The sequence below is a fragment of the Tachypleus tridentatus genome, chromosome 8 (assembly GCF_004210375.1).
Source record: "Tachypleus tridentatus isolate NWPU-2018 chromosome 8, ASM421037v1, whole genome shotgun sequence".
NCBI classification, from domain to species: domain Eukaryota; kingdom Metazoa; phylum Arthropoda; class Merostomata; order Xiphosura; family Limulidae; genus Tachypleus; species Tachypleus tridentatus.
In genome coordinates, this window is record NC_134832.1 from 31391010 (window position 1) to 31410753 (window position 19744).

A 19744-nucleotide genomic window follows, 5' to 3' on the forward strand; every position below is an offset into this window, starting at 1 on the left:
CAGTGACACCTGTCGCCAACTTTCTGGCTATTCAGATCGAACAGTGGGATTTGACCTTCACACCTATAACGCACCAAGGCCAAACGTGTGGAGGGTAATTTTGCAGCAACATAATGTGAGCCATTAATTCTCATATTTACCGTTTTCTACCCTGGGAGGGTCATTAAATTAAAAACTGAAATTAATCTAAATTTTTCATAAAATAGTCATAACAGAGAATCAAATCAAGTGTAATATCGTTTACAGAAGTTTTATGTTATATTAAATGGTCAAAAAGAGTTTGTTATATATAAAAACTGAAAAATAATATGTGATCAATATGCCTAGATTTTTGGGAGGGATCCTCCACCTTGACTAAGCCTCTGCTGAGATACACTGTTTTTCATCAATTTAATTTGCTCACATCTTTTTTTTTTTGAAGGGGGGGGGAGAGGACAAGAAACTGGCTTCGTAAGGTTAAATGCTTATATTGTATAGTTCGAAATAAGCAAGCTATAAAAAAACAAAATTATTTCCTACTATAACATCAGTGAAAATCGTAGCTGTATTACAAACCATAACAAAATTGTTCTGAGTGATCAGTTCAACCTACGGTTCTAACCCTTTAGTTGTTTTACAGAAGGTTGGGAATTACTTATTCCACTTATTGCTAATATTTACTGAAATATAAAAAAAAGAAAGAGAAAGAAGTTAGGTTCATCATAATTATGTGGATACTGTTTAACTGGTCTTATTACTGAGAGAAGCACGTTTAATACAGAGAATCCTCTGTGTACGGTTTGGTGATCACGTGCTACTGACTTCTTGTAAGGGGGAAATTTACGCGCTTGTTAGTGTCCACTCGGAGGTTGAGCATGTTAGAGGCACGTGCACTTTTCCCCTTCTTCAGTATGGAATAGGACCCTATGGAAGACGGATATTTGGGCGTGTTAGTTAGGAAAAAACAACAACAGAAAAACAGGAGGCTGCTAATATCACTTAAGCTTAGTACAGTTTGTGGCGACAAGTAAAATAGATGACTATGAAGCTGGCTTATTCAGATATCGTCGTTTGCTGTGGTTACGAATTTGTTGAACGAATGTTTGAAACAGCGATGGTGAGGTGTGGTCATTTTGAATAAGTCTTAAAATGAAATTATCATCTTTGAAAAAGAACGACGTTAATAAGATGACATGTGAACAACTAAAGAAACAAGTCTGACTTGTTTGCTTTTAAAATCTCGTGTGTCGAATTCAATCTGTACAGTTTGATCCGTTTGGCCTCGTAACTAGAAATCAGTGCTCTATAGCAATACCTCTCTCTCTAATATTGTCCACTGCATATCGCTGTTAGAAATTTTTAAAGCGTGTGAGCCATACTTAGAAACATTACTAGTTAGTAAATAACCAGTCACTAATAATATGAACCAAATGTTTTGCAATTTAAATTCAAAGATCATTTGAATGGTTACTTGTGGAATATTTGCAAAAGTTTCTCATCAGTGTTGACTATTTTATCCTGTCGGAAAAAACAACAACAACCAAATGAATGATTTCTGCACCGATATTGAAACATCTGCTTGTGAAGCTGTGTTATCGAAATTGTTGGTACGTTTGCCTTGTCGGCAACAGGAAATAGTGTTGCTTACCCCGCTGTAGGAAGCTATGACACCTACATACTAAGTTCACTGGATACGTTTCAAGTTCCTTAATATGGAGGAAAAGATATGACATTTTGATGTCATGGTGGATAATGTATTCCGTGTGGCTGAAACACGTGATTCTTACATCCCGTGACTGCTTATGTGGATTACGTATGTTGTAAGTTTAACACATCTGGACCGTTTATCAACAACATAGACGTCGAAACAATCGGAGGAGACCAAAGCTTCCTTTGAGGATTTTCAGATAATCCCGCCTTTTACCCTTACAGTTTTCCATTCTAGAAGAACACCCATTGAATAACTGTGTCAATTGTAATACATTGTTTGTTGTTAGTGCTGTGGTTCTGTATGGGTAAAACAGGTGTTAGACACTTCGAAACAGTTACTGTCTACAAGTCGTTAATCAAAGGAAAGAAAGGCGCATTACAGTGAGAAGAGAGCATTGATTGACAAGTGGCATGATCTATAGTCCTTTCCTTCCTTCCCAGGAGGACCGTCCTTTAAGTCTACAATCATGAAACAAAAGTGGTTAACCCATAACCTCAAAAACCAGCTAGTAAAAGAACGGTTTCTTATATTGAGCAGTTTTAGTTGAAGCTGGAAATCTAGACGGTTCTGTGATTACGAAAACACCAAGAATGCGAAGTTCCTGAAGATGTTACAGACCAAACAGATAGAAAGATAGCGTCATCGGTTTCTTTCTGTTTGTAATAGAAAGTCAGATATTAATAATTGTTACGTGTTTTTGTATAACTCAGTTTGGGTATTTAATTTGTTTCACGTGGATTATCTAAGGAACCACATGTGCAGTAATATACTTGCATTCTTCTTTAATGGAAAAGTTGGATAAGGTTTAACAAATATTTTGCGTAATTTGATATTGAAAAACCAATTGTTAAACATGGAGAGTCAGATTTCAATGGAAGAGGTTGAAATACGAAGAACAACCTTAGCTGCACAGCTGCAGATGTAGTTACAACACTGACGAAAAACACTTATATCGTTTTGTATGTCCAAATATTTAACAGTTTCTCATTGCTGTAGAACATTGGCAACTTCACATTTTAATTTGCCAAATTCGTGTAACCATATATTCACAAAACCGTCGATAAGTTTGGTAATATAGACAACATCGGGAGATATTTAATGAAACTAAATTAGGAGATAACTAGTTGCTGGAGAGTTACCTGGTCTTTAAACATGTTGTGGGGTTGTTTTGGAAGAAAGAAGAAAACAATGGTATCTTCTCAAACGATGCGGAGTCCTTCTCCAAATTGTCGGTGTTCCTGCCACGAAAAGGTACGTGTGTGAGAGAAGAGGAACAAAAGAATATGTGACAGTGAAATAAGCTATCAAGTAATAAATAGATGGATTTACATGAAATCAGTGATAATATATACAGGTTAAATATTTTACCATTCAATATATATATGTACTAGCAGATAGCCGCAAACCATCTGCAGACAAATTAATATCTTTATTTCGGCAGTTTTTCTTTAGATACAAAATTTAAAGAATAATACGAAATAATTCTAATCGCAGATACCTAAATATATAAGTTCACTTGTTTTAGGCCTAGCATTAGTTAAGCCTTTATTAAGTACGACCTATATTCGATAAATAAAGATCACGCTCCAACATGCGTCTGTTTTTGCTTTGCTTCAGTTACTTAATACTGTCAATAGATAAGTTGATAATGTTGTTATACGACCTAACTTTAGATCTTTCTGGAAATTTTAATGAGTTTTTAATGTGTTGTTTTATAAAACGTCTGCTAAAGTATATTTACGTCTGTCTTATGTTTATGTCTGTTGAACTGAAATGTTCACGTATTTTTAGGACAGATAAAAACTGAGTATTATATTATTATTAAATCCTTTATTTGGTTATTTTACATTGTTAATACAAAAATAAAATTAATTTGAAACTGCCTCCTACTTTAGGGCTTATTTCCCTTTGCTGTGGAAGGTCTCGGTATAACTACATAGAAAAGTAGGTATTTTGTGCATGGCCAGACAGTTAAAAGTGGTCGACTTGTAATCTGAGGGTCACAGGTTCGAATCCCCGTCACATCAAACATATTCGCTCTTTCAGCCGTGGGGCCGTTATAATGTGACAGTCAGGCTCTTCATTCGTAGGTAAAAGAGTAACCCAAGAGTTGGAAGTAGGTGGTGATGACTAGCTGCCTTCCCTCTAGTCTTACACTGCTAAACTAGGGACTGCTAGCGCAGATAGCCCCTCGTATAGGTATAGGTATTAACACTTTTATTGATAAGCAGAGAACAACATTTCGACCTTTAGGGTAACCTGAGTCGAAATGTTGTTCTCTGCTTATCAATAAAAGTGTTAATACCCATACTATCCGTTCTGAGATACATTTTTATTTCAAGTGGGTTTCTCGACATCAAGAGCTCTTCGTGTAGCTTTGCGCGAAATTCAAAAACAAACAAACAATTTCGTGCACTAAAAAAACAACAGCAAAATGACAAACTTGATACAATTAAGCCTGCTTCTGAAATAAATACTTACCAATAGATAATGTTTAAAGTGAATTGGTAATTACTTAATTTTTTATAAAAGTAAAGATGTTTCTTTCACTAAATTATTATGCGATTGTAGATTATACTGTTTACTATTTCTGTAATTTATTGAGTTTAGGCGTAATTATTTCTTTCTATTCAATGTTATTTACCATAATTATTTATCTATTTATCTCCAATTATTTATCCATATCTTGTTTTGAATTCAAATTAATAAAGTAATTTTAAGGCTATTTTTAATAGTTTGGGTTTATTAATTGCACGTATGTATTGCGGAAGTGTATAATTATAATAGATTTTTTTCAAATGTATAAGTAATTACAAATCATCAGGAACAATGCGTGGTCGAAGTTGACCTGATTTAGTAAAAATTGCTAGTTTTAAACAACAGGAGCGGTGTTACTCTTCTCGATAAAGGAAATGGGGTGCAAGGGCTAAAAAAGAGGCTAACGCACATTTGAGGGCAGCTTCAGCCACAACAAGCCCCCTATACCCTAACAAGCAGGTTAAACATTGAATATTTTGAATATATTTAGGAACCATCGCCTAGTCACTCAGAGGCTCTCGCTCCATCGAGAAAGTGATTTCTAAGTTGTGCACATCACAATCAGTTGTCCTGAAGATAATTTACTACGTATAAATCACGAGTGCGCGAGTTCACTGCAGAACTTTCAGCTGGGCCAAACTTTAAGACACAAAAGATTTTCTGTAATACCATTTATATATTTGGTATAATATTATAAAGTCACTCTTTTGAAACACAAACCACCAAACCGAGAGGAATGTGAAAACACACCTGCAGTTTTACGTGTGAATTATTTTTATCACTAATTTCAGGCTTGTTGGTTTCTAATGCTTTTATATTATCATACTGCTTATATAAATAACATTTCACAATATCTTTTGCCCCTAATCACCCGACTATTTGGCGAGTTCTGATATTACACAAGAAGACTGTTAGACAGCGACTTGTGGGAAACAAAAAGATAGATTTGAAATACTATTTTTGATACCTTTGATTTTGAATCCAAAATGAAGCACTTAAGAATGATGTGAAAGAAAAAAAAAAACATTAGCAGTTTAAGTGATTTTATCATAACTATCAAATTTATTCGTTTTTACTGTTTCGATCGCTTTCAGCGTTTAAACTAACGAGAAATATTCAAAACTGTCATAACAACTTACAATTAACTTAAGTATGTAAAATAATAATTTAAGCTGCAGAAAAATCGACAGTATATCGAAAAAACAATTTTTCTAAAACTTTTAAAGCGTTGTATGTAACATAAAATCTGAAGTTTTACATTATCATTCACTTTGACAACTTCACGACTAGTAGATATGGCGTCTATAGAAAATTAGTATGGTGTTAAAACCCCTTCAGTTTCAATTGGCAAGAGCATTTTCGGTTACTTATCCCAGATTCCAGAAATAAAATTAGAGTGGCATGAACAATGATGCATTGTTATTGTTACCCTAACCCTTTCTTTTGGCTAACTTTGTGTACAATTATGTGAAGATCGAGTAATTAAAATATAAACTACAATACTGTACTAATAGGCTTTTTACTGCGTTACAAATTGTTTTTAATAATTGTAAACATAACGTTTTGACGCGATGTTGTATACGTACTACCTTTTATTTATTTATTAAGAGTACTGTAGATTGTTATATTTATTCATTTTACAGTTTATAATACAAAATAGAGATTAAGTAAAAAAATTCAAATGTTTAGAATTTTGTCAGTACGTGAGACGACTTACACGCGTGAAAACCTTCGTTTATCGAAGAGTTGGTTGACATTAATAAAGGAAGTAGAAGGAAAAGTAGGTTAAAACAGAAACAAGTTATCCTCTTGAACTTCAAACCAGTCCCTCGATGGGTCAGAGTGCCGGAGATGAGTTTACAGGATTACAGCATTAAAATCCGGTGTTCGATTCCTGTGGCGAATAGATCGCGGATAGTCCACTGTGTACATTTGCGTCAACACAAACCCAAATACCACAGTGACGACATCAAAAACGCCTAACTCTAGCTAGGAATTACTTCATCCATTTCAGAAGCATCTATACAAATTTTAAGTTTTCCATTCTTTATGTAAACATGTTTACTGATGAACATAAAACACAAAAGAACTTATTACTGGTCCTAAGTGACACTAAAATTAATAATAGGCCGACTGATCCTGTTTAACAACAAGTGTCACAATCAATTATTCCACGTGTTTTGTCTCCTGACGGATAACGAAAAATGTACGCCTGTATTCCCAAACATTATCCGCGTACAATATCAGTAACGCTTACAAAAAAATAGCCATGTCATTAGTTTTTGTGTTTAACCAATTATAATTATCTTACGCTGTAATAATAAATTCCCAGACTAGCATGCTTGGTATCACCCTTATGTTCTCCGCGGGTCGTCCACATGTTAGACCCACAAAAAAAGAAATTTCCAATCCTTCTGGTTAAGATAACAAGTCGAGAAGGGCTTAGTCAATCTATACATTTACCGTTACTTTCAATCAGAAAACATCTAGTTTGTTGTCCTGCTTTTTGATTAATCATTTGACTTCTTTTTTTTTTTCTAATTTTGTAGAGTATATAACATCCTGTATATGATCTGTTGCAGATTCATAATGAGCTACGTGTAACCAGTCCGCATTAGAGCTAACAGTTTTAATTTGTGGTTAGTTTTCACAATCGTATACCTCACTTTAACTTTTCCTTTCACCTGTAAAGTCATCTTTGTTTGTTTCAGAAATTTGTACAAAGCTATATGGACATAAATCTGGTTAACTAGAAAGGGAAAACTAATTAACAGCACTCACCATCAACGTCTAACCTGCTCTTATCTCACGAAATAGTGAGGTTTGATTATCTCACTAATGCCCACCAGTGAAATATCTGTGGACTTACAACGCTATAAACAAAGTGTTGATACTCATGGTGAACAGAACACAGATAGCCCATTGTGTAGCTTTGCGCTTATTTACAAACAAACCATCACTCATATACTGTACAAACACCTCTAAAGGGCGGAGCGTACTTTTGCGGTAATGGACTGTGAACAATAAACCATCGGATTCACAGTCTGATCACGTTAACCATTGGGCCACGCACAGCCCAGATGAAAGGAACTAGATGCTTTTTAGAGTCAACGTCTGTTTCAGTGAAAGTATAGGACATTATATAAAAATGATTTGGTCCCTATAATTCAGAAAAAAAATTACTGTGACCCCTTCTTTGTACAGCTGCTAAATATCTACACAATTTCGCTTCTACCACTTATCTTATTCGTATAGAACAGTTTTACAACAATACACAGATACGCGTATTTGAATAAACTTTTTCTGTTTTACTCGGAAATAATCCATTTAGTTAATACCGAAACGTTTAAGATACTATCACTGTTACTCCTGCGACAGTGTGGTTTTGGTTTTCTTTATATTTTTTTGCACACGTTTCTTTGATAGTTAGCAGATGGGCAAAATATTAACGAGGTATAGGGGGTTTCCATTCCGACAAGACGAGGGGAGTTTGTCATCTTTCGTAAGTTCTTTCTCGCTTTCTTTCGTACAAGTAAGGTCGAACACTTTGTTGGAAAGATTCACCAAGCCCTAATGTTGTATATTTTACACGTAAAATGTGTGTAGAATGCAGAAGAGGCTGTAAAAAAATATAAATATACAATAGGTGCAAAACTACTTCCGTCCTTTCTATTGAAACAAAACTGGCAATTTCGCACTTTTATTAAAACTCTCATAATATTTTTTTATAGCTAGGGTCCAGAAAAAGTAGATTATTCGGCGCCTGTCTGATGAAAGTGGATTTTCTCTTGGTTCTTGTCCTCCACTAAACCACACACATAAAAATGTATAACATTGGATCTCTTTATCCCAGCCATCCCGTGATCCTGTCAATAAGGTCCTTGTTATTTGTTGGAATATGTCGCCAGCTCTACGACTACAGTCTTCATCTTGTCACCTTTGTCTACTGTCAACTCACTGTTTTCATTTTTTATTTTTGTGCAAGGTTTATTCTCTTGTAGCTTCGATCAGCCTCCTAGTGATACAGCGTCATGTTTGCGGACTTACAACGCCAGAAACCTTGTTTCAATACCCGTGGTGGCCAGAGAACAGATAAATAAATAAATAAACAAAGCTTTATAATTAACATTTTAAATTCTGTAAAGTTTCAACAAATTCAAATTTAGCGGTATCAGTTAGAAACCTTCCTTAAACGATACAAAAGAGCTTACTTTTGGTAAACATAACTAACAGGTGAGGGGAGGAAAGGGGACATTCCCCAATACCCCAGCTGGGGAAGAGTCAGTGAATTTTCCTTTAAAAATTAAATCGCCAACGTATTTAAAAAGATTTCTTCATATTTCTCTCTCTCTAAACTACACCCCTGCCACGTTAGTTTGCGTTATTTAAAAAGAAAAGTAAAGCATATTGAAACGAAATTAGAAAAATGAAAAGATAGAACCATAACTTGTGTGCATTGGGGGCGGGTCATCATAATGAATTTGAATAAAGGTAAAAGTAGGCTGTTTCATTATTTTCGTCTATTAAGGTATAAGAACCACGATCCAGCAACTGGCCTTGCACAGGGTGTACGTATTTGGATTTAGAACTTCAGTTCTACCCCTTACTAGATTATCTATTGCAAGCACCATGGCGCAGATATCCTTCGAGTAGCTTTGCGCAAAATTCAAAACAAACCAAATCAAGCACACTAGTTTTGCACCCTCACTCTTCATGTTTGTTTGTTTTGGAATTTCGCACAAAGCTACTCGAGGGCTATCTGTGCTAGCCGTCCCTAATTTAGCAGTGTAAGACTAGAGGGAAGGCAGCTAGTCATCACCACCCACCGCCAACTCTTGGGCTACTCTATTACCAACGAATAGTGCACTCTTCATGAATAGCCCTCAGTGCTATTTGAGTGCTATCATGTAATTATTTGCAATAAAAATTACACCTTCTATTTTTATAATTGGAATAACTTTTTTTAATGTGTCTTGTCAAAGCACAAGCTTGTTATTAGTAGTTGATACAATTCATATATATATATATATATCTTGTGTGTGGATTAATGAAAGATAAATGTGCACAGAAAATAATTTATCTTTCATATTCAATTAATATTGGAATTGTGTCATGATGATGATGAATTAATGCAAGCATATTTTACTATGACCCTGACCAATATGAATATTTGCCATTCTATAACCTCCTCAGACGTAGTTTTAATAATTCAGTAGAATAAACAATACAAATGTATTTTAACGATCAAGTTACCAGGAAGCCACATGGGGTGCCCAAATGGGAGAGCAGTAAGTCTACGATTCTACAACATTAAAGATTGGTTGTTTTTTTGGATTCCTCGCGAAGCTACTCAAGGGTCACCTGCGCTAGCCGTCCCTAATTTAGAAGTGGTAGACTAGAGGGAAGGCAGTTTGTTAACACCGCCAATTCTTAGGCTACACTTTTATCTACGAATAGTGGGATTGATGGTTACATTATAACGCCTTTAAGGCCGAAAAGGCTAACATGTTCGGTGATGGGGACCCGCGACTCGCACGTTGCAAGTCGAGCGTCCTAACCATGAAGCTAGGGCCAGAGTACACTTCAATGAACTCATATTATGAAAGTTACGAATATTTTAAGTGGTTGCGCTATATGTGACCACAAGAAAATTGAAGTGTACAAGCCTGTTACAGGAAATTATTCCAGATTTAATACATAGTTCAGTGTTTTATTATTAATCAGAATTTCGTTTACTGAATTTAACAAATGCGTTTCTCCCCTGTAATTGTGTAAAGGTGATTTTACGCATTGTGTGTTTTGTTCCAATTAACAATATCTACATTTATCGTTTTTTGTTTTGTTTTTTGGTAGCTAGGTCTTAATCGTATATAAATATGATTTTCATGTTTGTAACACAGACGACGGTAATTCGTTATCTAACATAATACCAATAACTGAAAACGGCCCGGCATGGCCAGGTGGTCAAGGCATCGATTCGTAATCTGAAGGTCGTAGGTTCGAATCCCCGTTACACCAAACATGCCCACCCTTTCAGCTGTAGGGGCGTTATAATGTGACGACCAATCCCACTATTCGTTGGTAAAAGAGTAGTGCAAGAGTTGGGGTGGTTGGTGATGACTAGCTGCCTTTCCTCTAGTCTTACACTGCTAAATTAGTTGTGGCTAGCACAGATAGTCCTCGTGTAGCTTTGCGCGAAATCAAAACAAACCAAACCGACAACTGAAAGCATGGAGATTCATATGTTAATCTAGAAAGCTCTCTCAGGGAACAACACTAAATTAGCTGGTAAAAAAAGTAATAATTGAGGTTATATAAATTTATGACAAAATAATTTAAAATAATTAATCATTTGAAGAGAAACCATAATCAAGTATGACCGTATATCAAATATATATAATTTACAATATACACCAGACTGGGTAAAGATAACTTAAAAAAAACTAAACTGAAATAATAATGGCCACTATGATCTACCTTTTGTGGTTTTGTTTTTGAAGAAAAAGTAAAATACGTATTTAAAAAATGTTACCATAATTTAATCGTATTTTGGTTTAAATGTGCATCCACGTCTTTTCCGGTTCGTAGCTCCATGTTCTTTAGCGATTAAAAGTAATTAGGGGGCTCGACTCGTAATCTGAGGGTAGCGGGTTCGAATCTCTGTCACACCAAACGTACTCGCCCTTTCAGTCGTGGGGGCGTTAAAATTACGGTCAATCTCACTATTCGTTTATATATAATTAAGGTTGATGGTGGGTAGTGATGACTAGCTAGCTGCCTTCTCTCTAGTTTTACACTGCTAAATTAGGGACGGCTAGCGCAGATAGCCCTCGAGTAGGTTTGCGCGAAATTCAAAACATACAGACATGATACATAATATACTTATTATACATTTCCAGAGACATACGCTCTGCATATATATATATATATATATATACAGCGTATGTTCGTTCTAGTTGTTTTTCTAACTCTGAAGTGTTGATTTCACTGTTTATTTTATTTAATGTTTCACATAAGTTTGTTTATAAAGTGGAATAATTCCTTAGTAATGATTTGCGAAGCCTGTGCATTTTTTCTTTTGTGTTTAATACAAAGAGCAGTGTGAGATACACCGAAAGTTCTTGTACGAAACTTATTAACAGAAGATGAAAGTAACTAATGAAAACGACGGGAAGTTTCTTAAAATAAAACCTTGTTAAAGAGGTTATGGGCGTCTTTTTGTTTGTTTTTTTGTAAGGGCTGTAAATTCCTCATATGTTCTATACAATCCATCTGTTTGTCTGTTTCTATATTTGAGTGTCTGAAAGAGATAGGGGAGAGGAATGAATGTGGTTTCGTATTTAAGTTTTGGTTTCTTTTTCTGAGCTAACGTAACATTGTTTGTTGTTATTTTCAGGTGATAGCGTCATGTGAGTCTTCTGTCAATTACGAACTGGTAAGTGCCATATGATTTATAGCATCACGCGAGTTAATTTATCCATTGAGTTTGAACAGGAATTTGATGAGCTGAATGTATTAGAAGTTTTGTTTTCTTTTTTAGGATTTAATCTGGAAACTTTTGTTCATATGCTTTTAGATACTTTCTCATTTCACTAATATTCTTAAACTATTATTATTAAAGAGCGACGTGTTTAGGATTTCATCAATCATCTTTCGGCAACACCTTAAACAACATGATTCAAATCTTAAACGTTTGTATTGTTTATGTTCAAATATTATTGAATCATAATCGTTAGAAACTGATAACTCTTCTATGGCTAAACATACATGCCGCGTGATCTATTTCATCCATTAGCTGACGTCATACGTGTTAGGCGTTGAGATAAATATTAACTACAATAATGAAATATCGGCATGACATTCTTGTCTGTAACGAAGCGTTTATTCGATTGCGACTTTTGGCATTGAAGAACTGTCTCCTACTGGTTGATAACAAAAGGCTTGGTTGAAAATTTAATCGGATGATATGACCTTCTAAGCAAGATCTCGTTATTGGTGCAGTCGCTTTAACCAAGGTCAAACCATAGGGGTCAGTGAGTGATTTAGTTTTTGACATCCAGCACAAGTTATAGACTACACTGCTAAGTTTGTTTGTTTTTCAAAGCTACAAGTGGGCTATCTGCACTAGCCGTCCTTAATTTAGCAGTGTAAGAATAGAGGAAAGGCAGCTAGTCATCACCACTCACCGCCAACTCTTGGGTTACTCTCTTACCAACGAACAGTAGGATTGACCGTCACATTATAACGCCCCCACTGCTGAAAGGGGAGCATGTTTGGTGTGATGGTGATTCGAACCTGTGACCATAAGACTGCGAGTCGAGCGCCCTAACCACCTGGCCATGTTTAACCACACTGCTAGGTAAGAAGCATAAGCCACACTTTTTCAATAAGATATTAGTATATAGTCTAGAAAACTAGCTTCGTCATGTTAATATATCCTCTGTAACACTACAAAGGTTTTTCTTGAAAAGAATTTGCTCTCACAGCTCAAATGATACCTGGTTGTCAGGTTTATTGAGGACACACGTGATTTGGAAACAGATCAGCCTGAAATGACTTTCAGATTGAGTTTTTCTCTTTTTAACCCTTTCCATGTTCTAGGTTATTTAATATTATTTTTATGGATACTCTTACTTCGCTACTTACCCAAGGAGGTATTAGTGAAGCATATCCTTCCAGTATTAGTGAAAGAAAGTAGAATAGAGGGTTTTAGAAACTCAAAATCCTGGGTTTATATTTTCTCTCAAGTGAAAGTAAGTTAACCCTCATCATCAGCGTGCACTCTGAAGGTCACATGTAATGCTCATATTAAGCTTTCTTCCAATGTCATAGTTAGACCCAAACAACCAGTTCCTGTTGCCACGTTCACAAGCATCAACTGGTTATCAAATAAACGTAGCTTTGTACCACGTACGATACCCAGACAGTTTAGAAATCACGTGTGATACATAGAACAAGGATAGGATTAAGCGCATAGCTACACGATGATTTATCTATCTGTGCTCTCTCTCCTTCATGGGTATCGAATGCCTGCTGACTTACTGATGACCCACTGGGGGGCGTTATTTTCAGGGATCTCAAAGTTCGGTGCACTTTAAAAGTACAGCTTTCAATAATTAGAATAATTTTTTTATCTTTTTGGCAGATTTCCGTTCTTAGACTTTTACGAAGAACTATTGCATTATTTTTATTTCCACATTTGATATCTCCTTTTGTGATCTGTTAATATTGTGTCTGGTTTGGGTTTTGTTTTGACTTTTCGCGCAAAGCTACACGAGGGCTATCTGCGCTAGCCGTCCCTAACTTAGCAGTATAAGGCTGCTAGTCATCATCACCCATCGCCAACTCTTGGGCTACTCTTATACCAAAGAATAGTGGGAGTGGTCATCACATTATAACGCTCCCACAGCTGAAAGGGCGACGATGTTTGGTGTGACGGGGATTCGAACCGTCAACCCTTGGATTACGAGTCGAGTGCCTTAACCACCTGGCCATGCAGGTCCTTATTTTTGTCTTTAAATTTATTCATTTTTCATCAACGTAAACTAAGTGGCATGAAGAAATAAAGTTGCTCTGTATTTTATTTTCTCATGTAATTTTGTTTGAAATCATTTTTAAAAAATTATATTGGTATTTATATACATTGATATTTTGATCCAATAGTGTTATTTTTTTATATGCGTAGGTTTACTTAGCTGATCTACACTGTCTTGTTATTTCACACTACTAAATAGTAATAAGAAAATTCGCTTTTTTACACAATAAGTTAATGATAAACTTATGGACAGTTTTATCTCAGTTGAAATCCTAGAAGTGCTAGAATGGTGCCATCTGAACACCAAGAGTTAATCTATAGCATAATAAGAGAACTCCGGAGGAACTTTAGTGAATTAAAACTACAAAGAAGTTACGAAAAATAATTTGCGTTTCATAATGGCATCGTTTTCATTCAGAGATTTAGCTGCAACACTCAACTATTTATAGCGGTGGTGTTGTCCATTAGTCTATATCATTCTTTTTTTTTTTTTTTGTAGTCTATACCATGCTGAGATGTTTAATGCTCTAAGCCTGAAGTGATTAACAAGTATTTATATTTGTTGGGCTGGTTCTGTTTTGTTTTTCTAACAGTTTTCAACCAGCGTTTTATGACGTAGAAACCAAGCCTCATTCAACATTCAAAGTTTATATATATTGATTATTATTTCACACCACAGTGTTTCTAAATCGCTTTTTAAGTCTGGTCGTCCATCTTGCTTTGTTTGTCTTCATTGCAACTTTTTTTCTTACAGGCATAGTTGACTCTGCATCCATTATATGCGTGTGTGTAATGCGCCCTTCTAAATCTTTGATAATTAGGCTTAGCACATACGTCAGGTCCATGTGTGTAAATCTAGACAGACTGGCGTTTAAAGTGTCACAGTATCAGCCAAATTTTATGTTCAGTCCCAAGTCGTAGAAAAAGAAAAATCACGCAAAACAAGATAAAAAAGAAAAGCGCACGCACACACAAATGCCCTCGTAAGAAGGATGCAAGGGTCACTTACTGATGCTTTGAGACCACGATACGTTTAATGAATACCATATGGGACTGACGAATTTGATGTGCCAGAGGGCGGACATGGAACCACCGTTTGTTCATTTTGACTTTGTAGTTAGTGCTTGGGTGATTTATGAAACGAATTTTTTGTTTGTATTTCGCAAATATGTGAAGAGAAACAAAAGAACTTGTTAACTTGGTTTGTTTTGGTTAAAGCAGTCGACTCGCAATCCGAGGTTCGAGGGTTCAAATCCCCGTCACACCAAACATGTTCGCCCTTTCATCTGTGGGGGCATTATAATGTTACGGTCAATCCCACCACTCGTGGGTAAAAAGAGTAGCCCAAGAGTTGACGGTGGGTAGTAATGACTAGCTAGCTGCCTTTCTTCTAGTCTTACACTGCTAAATTAGGGACAGCTAGCGCAGATAGCCCTTGTGTACCTTTTCGCGAAATTCAGAACAAACCAAACTATTTTTTTTGGAATAGTTTTGGAAACATCAAATCCCCTCCCCCCCAAAAAAAAACGATACTGGAAGACGTTCACAAAAATCAATGCCAATTTGTCAAACACACACTTTAAATTGGTTTTCAAACTTTCCAGTGCCTTTCTGTGTTCCACAAACGTCACAGTACTTATAACCTGAGCTCGTTTCCTAGTACATTTGTGTGTTGGGCTTCTAGCTTCGAAATCAAACTCAGTTTTTCTGTTGAATTTATATTTTTGAAATGTATGTTTGTTTGTAGGTAAGCACAAAACTACACAACGAGCTACCTGTGCTCTCTCCACGACGGATATTAACACCGTTGTGCCACTGGATGTGTGTGTTGGTGGAGGGGATCTTTCTGAAATAAATATTTATATAAATACTAAACTTAACATGCATAGTTTCTTAAACCTTGTTTTGATTTCAGAAATTCTGTGGTTATTTGCTTATAATTAATTTGAAATTTGTCAAGTGAAACAGTTTTGCCATAAGAGTTTTTTTTTCTTGCATAATATTTATTACATTATTCTACAGGCGCATTTCGTTACGTTATAATTAATTTGTCTTATTTCTTATAACTGTGTGATAAATATGATCGACAGGTAACGTTTTTGTACTTATTTTACTTGCCCATAATATTTCTTTTGAACAAGAACACTATAGAAATAGAGAATGCTGCAGATAATAAAAAAAAGCAACCTAAATAAGTGTAAGTGAACGACAGTAAGTAATGAGCTACTCTTTTAACGTTCCTAATCATACTGTCCAACTACTTCCGGCTAGATGAGTTAGGCTACTGTTTCCTTTAACGTTCCTAATCATACTGTCCAACTACTTCCGGCTAGATGAGTTAGGCTACTGTTTCCTTTAACGTTCCTAATCATACTGTCCAACTACTTCCGACTAGATGAGTTAGGCTACTGTTTCCTTTAACGTTCCTAATCATACTATCCAACTACTTCCGGCTAGGTGAGTTAGGCTACTGTTTCCTTTAATGTTCCTAATCACACTCTCCACCTACTTCCGGCTAAGTACTGTTTCAGTGTAATCAAAATTTAGAGAGTATAACTCTAGCAGGAAACTAAAAGGTACAAGTGTGTACAAAACATTAGTCTAATACTGAAAGAAAACACAGATTAATCTAAAATCGTGATTTGGTGAGATAAAATTGCCTATTCGAAATCCTGCAAAGAGTGACCACTAGCAATTTGACCTGTAAAATATACAACAAGTGACATGTTTGAATTTGAACTTTCGAGTATTTCCAATGCATTATAAACTTATGATTTCTTAATACATCTCTGAGTCATATGTCAAATCTCAAATTAAAACCACTTGAAAGTCTACTACGTATGAGACTAATCTTATGATTGTTATAGCGAGTATAACGTTTCCAAGAACAATGTTTAGTTTTCTTTTCATTTATTGTGATCAGAAATAAGAATTAATGATTTTGTGATCTCAAAATCATATACCGATTATAATTTTCTTTTTCTGAATAAATGTGTTTCTAATGTCACGACTATTATTCGAGCGAGATTATATTAAACTTTGTAATATCAGAAACGGGATAGATATATAAATATAGCCTTCAATCACTTCATACTTATGTACACTTGGAAGCAAAATTATTCTAAAACAAGAAGGTGGCTATACATTTTTTTAAAAAAAAATCGACATCTCCTTGAATGATCATCTAATATTAAAGAAATCAAGTTGAGATTCTTCTGTCCAGCAGAGTTAATTTACGTACATAACAGAATAGGTCCAAGTTAAGATACTTTTGTCCAACGGAGTTAATTTATGTACATAATAGACCAGGCCCGAGTTTTCTTCATCCTTTTTTTCCTTAGTTACAAGCATTATACAGAAATAATTCTGATAAATAATGCTAAAAACGCAATTAACATAACATGCATACATAAGTAAATAAATAAGACGAAAAGGCAGTATGATTACATCTCACTCAATGATTGAGCCAAGAATTGTTACCGTGTCCAAAAAAGAATAAAATAAATATTAAGTTAAAAGGAAATTATCCTCCCATGACTATAATACCACGTTTATTTTCGGTAGTTTGATGTAAATTCATCCTACTGACCGAATATTTGTAGATAGATATTTGTTAAGACTTCCATTCATAATTCCTCTCATCACTATTAGGCTTAATACTTAAATAGGAAATAATTCTAAAAGATATAAAGCATGTACTTATTAGCATGTTATTAGAAATAAATTCAAGGCATAAATTGTGAGATGAGTTTCTTTTGTTCTCCAAGTAACTTTGAATTAAACGTTCTACTTATTAACACGGCATGTAAAGTAAGGGTTAATGTAATACGTTTTTATCTCTACGTCATATTTACCCTCCCTAGTGGGTCTACAACACCGAAATCCATGATTCGTTTTCTCACGGTGGAGAAAGTTCAAGTAGCCTACTCTGGAGTTTTGTGCTGAAAAACAACAAACTGTTTTGTATGATAATATGACTGACGCACTTTTGAAACGTGTTATTATGAATGCTATCTCGTCCACATAAGATATTCGCGAAACGTTTAGTTAACCGATTACTGTGTAGCTGTACAGGCTGCTGAGAGTTCAATGAAGTAAAAAAAAAAAGTTCATTCCGTTGAAAGACTGAATCAGTATTTTGCACATCGTATAAGCCTTCGTTTTATATCTGTTCATTTTCTGCCTGGTAATTAAAGTAACAACTTACTTCAGCACAACATAATGTTCAATTTGGTCGTGTGAACTTTTCATACATTTAACCAGGCAGCTCACTTTGTTCCAAATAAAGATAGTTGAAAACTATAATCAACTCGTCTTGAAAATATTATTGGTTTGTTGAAATTGAAAAACCATATCTACTTTCGCTGGGGGGAGGTTTATTGATAGGAGTATTGTGGTAATGTTCTTATAAAACTATCATAATTATCCTCGAAGGCAAGAATATTATTAACAAAAAATATTAGAGTATTTAGAATGAAACCGTTACACCAAGACGTGATAAAGCGCTCAGAGGACGATTAGGAAATCAAAGGAGCCTTATTATAATGTTTGTACCGACATTTTTTAGTTGTTAATGAGCTAAGCTAATATTAAAATAGTCAGTTACTGTTTAGGCTTAGCATTGAAGGATGAAACTAGGCAAATGTTTTATCTCTATTAGTTTACCGACTTTCGTAATACGGTGTGACTCAAGTTAAATATTTTGAGAGTAGTACCTTGTTTAAGTACCTGAAATTAAAAAGAGATGAAAATTCACCAAGTTGTAGAACTTGCAACTAATGAATTGTTACACCTTGATAATTTACATATATCAGATTAATCACAGAATTCTCATTTTTGATTTAGTATGTGAATTACCAGCTAAACAGAAGGTTTTTCTTATATACATATTCTTATATTTACTTTCTGTGTCAATGTAATTATTGATTTTAGAAGGGAAAAAACAGAAAAGTGAAAATCTAAAAAAAAACATTCATAAAAAAGTTAATTGGAAAACTCGTATATCGATTTTTTTATCGTGTCTTCCTCTATTTTAACTAAAACTCTTAACAAAATAACAAAAGAATTTAAGTCTAAACCTTTTTGCATACAAAACAACCTGGAGTATCCGTTCGTTGGACGGGTGAAATAAAAACTCGTATGTAATAAAGGATAGGAAAATTGTGATTCGTTTTTCTTACTATAATGAACATTAACTGTGAAATAAAAATACATAAAAGTTCCAATACTGAAAAGAAAGACATACTGTTTTCAAAAAATCTATCAATAGGAAATTGGATGAGGGTCCAACCCCCTCATTGACATTTCTCATGGAATCCTGTTTCACTGTGGCAAGTTTGGTGCTTATTGAACAAGAAATGTGGAAATTATAAAGGAACGGATACACACGCATATTGACGTTTATTTATAAACATTCTCACGCTTGTTCAAGAAAGCTATCTGAAAGAAAACCATGCATAAATGTTCCCGAAGTTCTATAAAAAAATTAAATTGTAAGCTGTTACACTAGAAATTCCGCATGGGGGCGATTTATACAAATGTGTAAGTGTGCTGTGAAGTAGATTTTTAATGCTGCTTTAGGCTTATCAAAACAAGTCATGAAAATTTAAAAAAAATAATAAATTATAATTTTCCTTTTCTGAAATAAGAGTACATTAACAGCTAACACAAAACCTCAGATTTTTACTCTGAATTTCAAAGCCATCCATTGAAAATTTTACTTACGAGGTTATTGAGTAAAGTTGGTTATTTTTTACACAGTTTACTTTCCCTCTATACAATCTTTTCAGGCATTAAAGCCACATACCATCTCATCACCAAACATTAGTTACTGTACGTATGTGTAAGTATGTGCACGCTATATTTAATATACATTAAAGCCACATACCATCTCATCACCAAACATTAGTTACTGTACGTATGTGTAAGTGCACGCTATATTTAATATACATTAAAGCCACATACCATCTCATCACCAAACA

At 34.8% G+C, this 19744-nt stretch overlaps 1 protein-coding gene and 1 long non-coding RNA gene across 11 annotated transcripts in view; one reads left to right on the plus strand and one right to left on the minus strand.

The window, feature by feature from the left end:
* LOC143222095 (tensin-3-like) overlaps positions 1-19744 on the plus strand; it is a 314899-nt gene that overhangs the window by 220785 nt on the left and 74370 nt on the right. For 7 of the 10 annotated variants that reach the window (XM_076448032.1, XM_076448033.1, XM_076448034.1 and 4 more), the window contains one exon: positions 11625-11663. The exons of 1 other annotated variant lie outside the window; for it this stretch is intronic. In XM_076448032.1, the coding sequence (XP_076304147.1) occupies positions 11625-11663 (39 nt within the window). Of the gene's footprint in view, positions 1-1834; positions 2942-11624; positions 11664-19744 lie in introns of those variants that run through there. 2 more of the 10 variants (XM_076448038.1, XM_076448039.1) reach the window with 2 other exon arrangements.
* On the minus strand, positions 849-18757 carry LOC143222097 (uncharacterized). Its single transcript, XR_013012028.1, has 2 exons — positions 12875-18757; positions 849-2928 (listed from the first exon to the last, which is right to left on the minus strand). It is a non-coding gene; the product is annotated as an uncharacterized LOC143222097 (long non-coding RNA).